General features: G+C 52.8%; 1 protein-coding gene across 1 annotated transcript in view; it reads right to left on the minus strand.

The window, feature by feature from the left end:
* Window positions 1-10,558, minus strand: part of SLC6A13 (solute carrier family 6 member 13) — a 30,442-nt gene that overhangs the window by 9,852 nt on the left and 10,032 nt on the right. Inside the window, exons 3-7 of the mRNA XM_007469516.1 lie at window positions 10,471-10,558; window positions 7,480-7,620; window positions 3,880-3,964; window positions 3,142-3,274; window positions 2,166-2,300 (exon numbers count right to left, since the gene is read on the minus strand). Of these exons, the coding sequence (XP_007469578.1) occupies window positions 2,166-2,300; window positions 3,142-3,274; window positions 3,880-3,964; window positions 7,480-7,620; window positions 10,471-10,558 (582 nt within the window). The remainder of the gene's footprint in view (window positions 1-2,165; window positions 2,301-3,141; window positions 3,275-3,879; window positions 3,965-7,479; window positions 7,621-10,470) is intronic.

Here is a 10,558-nt window from a genome sequence, read left to right on the forward strand (position 1 = left end):
TCAGCAGGAGGTCAGGACCAGCCTGTTAATAAGTATGCTCGGAAGCTCAGGACCAAGCCTGGCTCTTGGAACGTCTCCCTCCCTGGGCTCAGAGGATTCTGAAGACATCGCTGCCTGCACAGCCTGCAGCTGCCCAGGTTGGAAGGATGGTGTCCTGGAGAGAAGCCTGAAAGAGGTCTTATTCCCTGCAGTAACCCAGACACAGAATTACGGCCTTTGAACTCTCAGAGTTGAAGGCGCTTGGTCCACCTTCTTCATATTTGCCGGCAGCTATTAAGTAGCAAACGTTACACCTGGAACATACCTGGCACAAAATAGATGCTCAATAAATCTTTGCTGAATGAATGAGCTGCGAGAAAAACAAAGACGAGCAGACAGGACTTTGCCTTCAAGAGACCATAAAGCCTGTGGGACTTGTCATCATGCAGACCTGGATTCCAGGTGCAGGTGTGCGGACGGAAAGATCTTTAAGCTCTCTAGGCCTTAATTTCCTGTCTATAAGATGGGGATGCCTCATCGGTCAGCAGTGAGGATTAGCTGAAATAATGCATGTGACCCTCGTAACGATGCCAGGGCCATAGCGGGCGCTCAGCAGCTGTTAGCTAAAAGGCTGGTCCGGACAAACAGAGCGTCGATCACAGAAGCCATAGGTCAGTTCCAGAGACGCTGGACCCTCTCTCCCTTTCTTCTTTCATTCTACCTGCCTGTCTCCCAGCCTGATCTCCAGGCGAAGGCGGCTTGTGGCTCAGCCACCGGTTCACACCGCTGCTCCAGAACCCGCAGCGGCCCCCTCCTGTGTGAGGGATCCAAGCCGAACCCACATCCGGCCTCCAAGGCCTCGCCCGGCTCTGCTGCCCCGCAACCTCCTGCTTGCTGCCTGCGTTCCACCACGGCACTTTGGGTCCCGGCCTGCCGTTCCTTCCACGTGACCTTGGGCCCTGTTTGCTCATCTGTGCAGCGAGAAGTTTGCAGAGATGACGTCGGGGGTTTTCTAGCTTCAGCAGCTGCGGTTCTACAGTTTGGCTCCGAGGCCCGACTGCAGCCCTTGGGTCCACGCGGAGACGAGGTGGCTGCCCCTGTGTCTCTATCAGTCTCAGAAACGGGGGCGGGAGGGTGAGCTCCCATCCCACCGGATGTTGTGGGGAAAGAGCCCGGGCCGAGGCTGGGGGGGCTTCCGGGCTCGAGTGGTCTGCTGCTTCTGGGAGCCCTGGCAGCCGCAGGACTCGGGATGGAAGAGCTCGTAATTCATCCGGGGGTGCTAGGAGGCTTGAGAAGAGCCACCCCAAATTCTGCACAAGGGGAGCCACTGCCTTCGTGGGAACGGTCCCTGCCTCGGAGGGAGCCAGGGGGCTGTTCCCTCCTCTGTTGCCCCCTCTCACCTCTCAGCAGTGACAGTGCCGCTGGCCTTACTATAAAAACGTATGAAAAGCCGTTCGATTTCTGGTCTGCTCTGAGCTGGGCGTCCCTTTCAGGGACACAGCCCTTCCAGCCCAGGAGGAGGCCCCGGGAGGTGACCTCTGCCAGGGAAGCGGGCTCAGGCCACAGCCGGGCCAGGCAGGGCTCTGGGCTGTGCTCACCCACGGCCTCTCCACCCTCGGCCCCCTCCTGGCTTTGCTGGCCTTCAAAACGGCTGCCAAACAGAAGACGAGACCCCGGCAGAGGCTTCTCAGTACAGTCCCTGCCGTCCAGACCCTCGGTCAGCAGACAGCACCCCTCCCAGAGGGTGGACCCCGAAGGAAGGGCCCAGAGGGAAGGGCCGGGGGCCTCTGGACAGCACACAGGAAACTCAGCACCACCAGCCAGCTGGCCCTGGGAGGCGCTGGGGGCCGTGGCCAGGAGCGGGCCTTGTGGGCAGAGGGCGGGACAGAGGGGCCGGTGGAGGTTCAGGAGAGAGAGAGGCTGCTCGAAATGAAATGAGACACCCAGAGGAGATAGGAGGTAGTGGAAGGGGAGAGCCTGGGGGAAAGGCTGTTAGGACGCATTTACAGCCCCCCAGAAACACTACAAAACACCACGAGGGCCTCAGGGCCCCTGGGTTCCCTGGCAGCTGTGAACCAAGGAGGGGGAGATGTGTGGAGACACCCCCCTCAGCATGGATGCCAGGGGTTGTCCAGGAGCAGAGATGCCCAGCTGAGCACAGGGACAGCCCCATCTGTGCGTCTTACCTGGGGGTCCCACAGACGCGTGAGGTTTGGGTACAGGTAAAACTGAATTCCTTGGGCGGCCCCAGGCAGCGTCACCCCTCGAATCAACAGGACCACCAGCATGAGGTAAGGGAAGGTGGCTGTGAAATACACCACCTGGCCAAGGGGCAGAGGAGAAGGTAAGGAACGGGGGCAGCCAGCAGTGGCGGGACGGGGAGGGGGCAGGGGGAGGAGGCGCCAAGCCCACGGCAGACGTCACCCCTTCTGTGCCCTCCTGCTCCCCCCGCAGCTGCTCAGTCCTCAGCCTTCAGCCCTCCCCGCTCCCTCCGTCTCCCTGACACACACCCAGCAAATATCTGCTGAGTGACTGAGCGAACTTAGGCATGCTCCCAACGAGAAGTTTAGAGCAGTGGCAAGGGTCGTCAGGGACAAAAAGCTCTGTCACACGTGACCCCTGTCCCCACAGAGCTCACAAGCTTAGCACAACCGGGCAGGCAGCTTAGGAGGGAAGCCTGGTCAGAGGCCGCCGGGGCAGGAGTCCAGGAGAACTCGGGATGCCCTCATGCACTCCAGGGCAACGAGTCTCCCCAGGGTCTCGGGGTGGCTGACAGTCATCTTGAGATTAATAGTCACAACGGAATTGCTTTCCCAAAGAACAGCCGTATGAAACGGGGAGCCGTGAACCGTGTTCAGTTTGCGATGTGCCCACACGCATGGTGCATTCCAAGATCAGATTCCTCCCCACGTGTCCCTCCTGCCTCTCTCTCTCTGTCCTCTCTCTCTCTCTCCCATTCCAGTTCCCCAAATACCAGAAGGACATACCATTGAATCCAGGAAAGGCACAGAATCAAGGAAGAGAGACATGTGAACTCTTCGTGGGGTCATTCCCTCCCATCCCCGACTAGGTACAACTTGGGGAACCCCTGGGTGGCTGAGCCCCCCGCGGGGAGCAGGGTGGCCCAGGGAAGGGAGGGGCCTGGGGCCCTCGAACACAGACCTTGCCCGTGGACTTGACCCCCTTCCAGATACAGAAGTAGCAGATGACCCAGGCAAGCAGGAGGCACAGGGCCAGCTCCCAGCGCAGGGCCCCCAGGTGCTGGATGCCATCCGAGATCTTCAGGACCCGCCTCCTGCGGAGAGAAGGGTGAGCGACTCCACCTGTGCCGCCGGCCTCAGCTCGTCCGGGCAGCGGAGCCGGGCCTCCGGCTCTGGTCCGAAGGCTTGTCGGCTCCTTCACTCTGATCCGTGAGGCTCTGCTTTGCCCAGAGATGGGAGTAGACAGAGAGGGAGGCGAAGACAAACTGTTCCCAGGTGGGTTTGCTCTGGCAGAGGCTGAGGACCAGTTTAACCCAGAGAAGTGGGTGCGAACACGTATTTTCTCAACCGGAGGGTTAGGATGCTTTGATATGAGGAATCATGTCTTCGGTGAACGCCAATATTTTGGGGAAGGGCAGTGGAAGCAACACACATGCAGCCGCAGGGGAGGGCGGACCCACATGGCGGGCGGGCGGGCGTGGGGGGGGCGGGGGGCGACGCAGGCCCAGCGCGAGGAGAGCCTCGGGAAGAGTCCTGCCCTAGCCACAAATACAGGCACGGCGGGAAAAAGCCACTCGGGTGACGGCGCCACCAAAGGAGGAGGCAGAAACTCGTCCCCTGCAGCCCGTGGGGTCCCCAGCCCCGCGCCCGTCTATGGGACACGCCGCCCACACTGCGATGGCGCAGGGGCCTCACTTACTCCCAGAACTCGATGACGGGAGAGGTGGCGTTCTCAGAGCTCACGTTCACGGAGCTGCTGGCCCTCTGGAACTCCACGCAGTGCTCTGCCGGGGGTCCAGGGCGGGGCGGGGAGCGAGAGAGACATCACTGGCCAGTATGTACCATGAGCAGAGAGTGGGGCGAAATTTCAGGAGACTGGGAAGCAAGGTATCTGGGCTGAAGGTGCCTAAACAAAACAGCCTCATAATAAAACACAGAACGAAACACATAATAACCTCAACAAAGCCACTGCACCCTCTCCCACTTCTCCGGGGTGGAGCCGGGGCGGGGGATGGGGGGTGGGGGGGGGGGTGTAGCACATTCTCATTAAAGCACCATTGGGCGGCCTCAGGAAAGATGCTTTGCACTCCATCAGCTTCAAACATACGAATATTTCTGGGCCACTGTCCTGTAGAGAGTGGCCTTTGAGGAACGACCTTTGAGGAACAATAAGGATGCCTTCTGGGGAAGTGATGTAGCTGAGGGCTAAGAGCACAGGTACAGATCAGAAGACTCTGGCTTGAATCCCTGCCCCCCTCCGGTTACTCGCTGTGTGGCTTCCGTGGTCTCTAAATGTACACGAGGGGAGTTCCCTGTTGGCGCAGTGATTGGGAATCCGCCTGCCAATGCAGGGGACGCGGGTGCGATCCCCGGTCTGGGAAGATCCCACATGCTGTGGAGCAACTAAGCCCGTGCGCCACAACTACTGAGCCTGTGCTCTAGAGCCTGCGAGCCACAACTACTGAGCCCACGCACCTAGAGCCTGTGCTCTGCAGCAAGAGAAGCCACCGCAATGAGAAGCCCGCGCGCCGAAACGACGACCCAACGTGGCCAAAAATAAATAAATAAATAAATTTAAATAAATAAATGTACATGAGAAGATCCCAGTGTAGGACTGATAAACGGAGTAAATGAAAAGGAGACTGCCCGGCACTCCATCAATAGTGGCTCTTAATTACCCGTCTACGACTATGAACTTTTCACAAAGAGTGTTCACACTCTTTTTCACGTTTTATTAGGACAGTAATCCTGGGAAATATCAATAAAGACAGAGAGCGTTTTCCCCACTGTGCACACAAGAAAGCTAATCTTAGAAATGGCGCGTCATCGCTTGTCTGTGATGACGTGAAGGCTGGGATCCAGCTCAGCAAATTATGTATGTTCCACCTTCAGAAAATCTGGGCTCTGACCCTTCCCGTTCCAGGTATGGCCGCCAGTCTGGGGCAGGTCACCACGGCTCCCGGCTCCCTGATGGGCCCAGTTTCTGCTCCTGCCTCCAGAGTCAAATCTCCAGAGAGCAGCCAGAGCGGCTTTGCTCAGACTTCAGCCATGTCGTGGCTCTATGTCATGTCCCAGTTCAGAAACCTCCAAAGGGTTTCCCATCGCACTCAGAGAAAGAAGCCCAAACCTCATCATCGCCCCCAAGGCCCCATTCCATCCACCCCTCTCCTACTGCCCCGCCCCCGCTCACCTGCTCCGGCCACACCTGCCCTGCTGCCCCCTGGATGCCACCCACTTCTGCACTGCTGCTTCTCCTACCTAGTGTCTGCCTCCACACGCCTTCCTCCTTCAGAGCATGACCCAGGGTCACCTTCTTAGAGATGCCTTCCCCGATGACCCTATTTAAAATTACACCCCACCCCTAAGATTCCCAGTCTCTCCTCCCCGTTTAGTTTTCTGCACAGCAGTGCCTCTAGCATGACACATGGGATGCACTGACTTTGTTTCTGGTCTGTCTTCTGCCGCTAGAATGAAAGCCACGAGGGTAGGAGCTCTGTTTCTGCACTTTGCATGTCCCCGGTACTTGGAACAGAGCCTGGGGTAGAGCCGGGGCTCCACACACATCTGCCGAGCCACGGGATATTAGCGGAGCCCTCTCTCCTCCAAACCAAGTCACTTTCCTTGAAGCCTCAGCACACCCCAAATGGCTGTTTCTTCCGGACAGGATGGGATGTCCTGTACTACTCAAGACGCTAGGCTCCGAGGACTCCAGACTCACCAGGAGAAATGCCCAAAATGTCATGGAGCCAAAGCCCTGGGTATTGAATTTGCCTCAGAGATGCTCCCCCTGCCAAGTCAGCCAGAAGCACACAGGCCTGATGATGGCCTGAGGCCAAGCCCCTGGGCACCAAAAAGGCAGAAACTTTCTACAAGAGGAACTGCACTGAAACCTGGATAAAATCCCCATCTGAGAAGCTGGTTGTCAGGGCGGATTTTAGTGCACAAAGAAGAGAGAGAGAGAGAGAGAGAGAGAGAGGGGGAGAAGGGAGGGAGGGAGGAAGGAAGGAAGGGGGAAGGAAGAAAAAACACAATAAAATATTAGAATAAAACAGATTTTAAAATCTTGATTCATTCCATGAATATTTTTTGAGAGCTCATGATGCTAAGTGCAAAAGGTGTAGAGATGAAGACACCGTTTTTGCCCTCAAGATCTTGCAACAAACAGAGGAAAAGCGGGGTGAGTGCCACAGTCAGGGGCCGGGGCCAGTGTAGGCACTAGCAGACACACTTGAGAAGAACCTAGCAGATCTTGGAGTGTCAGGGGCGGTACCTCCAAGATTTGACTTTTCACTTGACAAGTAGTGGGACAAAGTGGTGAAAAGGGAATGAAAGCCTGGAGAGACAGCATAAAATATGAGGGCGAGGGGGCCTTGAACACCAGGATAAACATGCAAAACCACTTCCCTGGCAAGTGAGTAAAAGATTCACACTCCAGCTCAGAACTGAGTAACTTATCTGAACAAGAAAAAGTTCATCATGGCACAGGTAGGACCTCACTGACAGGCATGAAAAGTGTTTGGACATTGGGAGCAGGACAGTGTCCACCTGCGCGGTCCAATAGGGCAGTGACCAGCCACGTGTGGCTATTTACATTAAATTAATTTAAATTAAATAAAAGCTTTAAAATTCAGGTCCTCACACGCACTAGCCATGCTTCCAGTACTCGACAGCACAAGTAGCCAGTGGCTACCGTATCAGAGAGTACAAAGCACATTTCATCACCGCAGATAGTTCTTTTGGAAAGCACTCCCCTAGACATTTTTAATTTTTATTTTTAATTTAACATTTTCTTTCAATTCATTAGACTTAGTAGTTCTATCGCCATAGAGGCTCTTGTCTTAAAAGAAAATCACGGGAGAAAATTAATTGCTATGGTAAATTATATTGATGCCATACAAAACAGCTTATCCCTGGTTAAATCCACATGACTTGGGAGTTGGAAAGGCCTAAAATAGTATCAGAAAGAAGACATGAAGAATAAATAAATGAGAAAACAATATATACATATATCAAACTAACCACGTTTCAAATCAAAATCCATAAAGGGCTAAACTGCACAAAAAGAAGTCAGTTCTATCTTCATAATACATTGATTGAACACATGAATTTTTTTGAAAAAGTCTGTGATATTTTTTCTGTGATGCTGGTGGACTCTCGCTCTTATCTTTGACATAAGACCTCTGTCGCCTCCTTGGCAGATTTCTAGCACGTCCCAGGTGAAGGATGGGGCCTGGGGACCAGGATATGGGGACAATCCCTCTCCTGGTCGCCGCAGCAGAGCAGGTGGAGATGACCTCACCTGTGTTCCAGTCGTGGCGGCAGCTCCCCCAGGGCAGGTCGATTGTGAAGCTGCTGAAGAGATAGAAGAGGGCCCAGGCCAGGACGATGATATAGTAGACGTTGAGGAGGATGACAATGGTCTGGGAGGCGTAGCCGATACCTGGGCGGAGGCACACGGGGCTGCGGACATGGGGCAGGTTTCTGGCTCCGCCCACCCCTGCTCAGGAGACGGTCTGTGCTCCCCTGTGAGTGTCCTGAGACACGGCGGCCGGCGTATGGGGTCTGGGCTCCTGGCTCGCTGCCCGCTCCCGTCGTGCAGCCCCCACCCCCCACCCCCGGGCCAGGCCGGCCTTCCTCCCGCCTCCTGCTGCCCTGCCCGCCGCTGCCTGTGCACTCTCATCTGTATGCTGCAAGCTCACTGATTCTAAGCTATCTTACAAATGTATAAGGCTAACTCCGAGATTCCAATAGCTAATGTTCCCTGGAATTCGTCTGATATATTTCTGAAATGTAAAAACACGCGTTAAGGGACTTCCCTGGTGGCGCAGTGGTTAAGAATCCGCCTGCCAACTCAGGGGACACGGGTGTGAGCCCTGGTCCGGGAAGATCCCACGTGCCGCGGAGCAGCTAGGCCTGTGAGCCACAGCTACTGAGCCTGCGCTCTAGAGCCCGCGAACTACGACTGAGCCCGCAAACCACAACTACTGAAGCCCACGCGCCTAGAGCCCATGCTCCACAACAAGAGAAGCCACTGCAATGAGAAGCCCGTGCTCCGCAACGAGGAGTAGTCCCCACTCGCTGCAACTAGAGAAAGGCCGCATGCAGCAACGGAGACCCAATGCAGCCAAAAAATAAAACTAAAAAAAAAAACACGCGTTAAAAGCAGGAAGAGACAGTTCACAGAGGAGCACACACACACAGGCAATGAACATCCTCAGAACACACTCATCCTCCCTAATAATCGTAGGTGTGCAAAATGAAAAATGATGAGCTACCATTCTGCATCTGCAACACTAGTGAACACGTTTACAAATGATATAACTCAGTGATTTCCAAACTTGTCCACATAGTAGTAGAATTACCTGGAAATATTTTAAAAATTCCAAAGCCCAGACCAGACCCCAGACCAATTTAATAACAATCTCTGGGGGTGGGGTACAGGCCTCAGGATGTTTGGAAGGTCCTGGGGTGATTCCAGTGTGCAGACAAGTTTGGGAACCAGGGATATAACTCAGAGCTGTTAAAGATACGGAGGAAAGACGCTTACTCAAGTCCGGTGATGTGTACGTCAGCATAACACTTCCATAGAACAACTTAATAAGCCAGGTCAAGAGACATCAACTTGGTTGTCCATTTGATCCAGTGATCCTAATCCTGAGAATTTATCCCAAGGAAATAACTCCAAAAAAGGGGGGTAAAGGCTACCTCTACAAAGATACATGATAGCAGAATATCAGTTTATCAGTGATTGAAAATAAGCAAAACGCCCAGAACAGAGAATTGTTAAGCAAATTATGATATATCCCTTTGATGGAAGTTTATGCAATCACATGATTGTTGTGTAAAAAATGGAAAATAACACTAACTAAAAAACAGAGGGACTTCCCTGGCTGTCCAGTGATTAAGGCTCTGCGCTCCCAGTGCCGGGGAGGGTTCAATCCCTGGTCGGGGAACTAAGATCCCACTTGTCACACGGCGTGGCCAAACAAACACAAAAATGACAGAAACAGAAACTGTGTATATTTCATATTAATAGATATGTAAACTGTATATAGAGAGAAAGAAGTAATGAAGTAAATCTCTCCAAACTGGAAACAACCCAAATGTTCTTCAGTGGGTGAATGGTTAAATAAACCATAGGACAACCATCCACACCATGGAATACTGCCCGGTAATAAAAAGGAATGAACTATTGGTACAAGAGCAATCTGGGTGGATCTCAAGGGCATCATGCCGAGTGAAAAAGCCAGTCTCAAAAGGTCACATACTGTATGATTTCATTTATATAACATTCCCCAAATGACAAAATTATAGAGATAGAGAGCAAGTTAGTGGCTGTCAGAGGTTTTAGGGGTGGGGAGGGGAAGGGTTAGTGTGACTATGAAGGGGCAGCAGGATGGAGATCTCTGTGGTCATGGAACAGCGGTGGTGTTTGCACAAATCAACACAAGTGATAGAATTACACTGAATTATACACGCGTGCGCGTGTGCACACACACACACACACACACACAAGTGCATGGAAACGGGTGCAATCTGAATAAGGTCTGCGGATTGTACCAACGTCCATTTCCAGGTTTTGATATTGTCCTATATAAGATTTCTCTGGGCTACTTTTGCAACTTTCTGTGAACATATAATTGTTTCAAAATGGAATCTTAAAGAAAATCCTATATAGAGAGGAATATTGAAATAAAACATCCTAAGTTTTAAATAGCTATTGGGTCAAGATGGTAGAATTAAAAAAAATTTTTTTAACATCTTTATTGGAGTATAATGGCTTGACAATGGTGTGTTAGTTTCTGCTTTATAACAAAGTGAATCAGCTATACATATACATATGTTCCCGTATCTCCATCCTCTTGCGTCTCCCTCCCACCCTCCCTATCCCACCCCTCTGGGTGGTCACAAAGCACCGAGCTGATCTCCCTGTGCTATGTAAACATTTAATCTATTTATTTATTTATTTGGCCATGCCACGCAGCTTGTGGGATCTTAGTTCCTCCACCAGGGATTGAACCTGGGCCCCTGGCAGCGAGAGCACAGAGTCCTAACCAGTGGACCGCCAGAGAATTCCAAAGATGGCAGAATTATTATTTTTTTCTCATTAAAATTCTCTTTTTAGGGAATTCCCTGGCAGTAATTCAGTCTTGGGCCCACGGTGGAAGGTTTAACATAAAGACACAGAGTCTTATCTGTATCAGCACTGCTGATAAACCACTCAGTTATTCCAAACAAGGTTTATAACCACTAGTGCAGAGACTCTGGAGTCGGGCACAGAGCTACTCACCCTCAAAGATGGGGCAGATCTTCCTCCAGGCCGTGACGCCCCCCTGGCTGGTGTACTGGCCCAGTGCTGTCTCCAGGAGAAAGACAGG

This window comes from Lipotes vexillifer, unplaced genomic scaffold, assembly GCF_000442215.2.
Source record: "Lipotes vexillifer unplaced genomic scaffold, Lipotes_vexillifer_v1.1 scaffold395, whole genome shotgun sequence".
Lineage (NCBI taxonomy): Eukaryota > Metazoa > Chordata > Mammalia > Artiodactyla > Lipotidae > Lipotes > Lipotes vexillifer.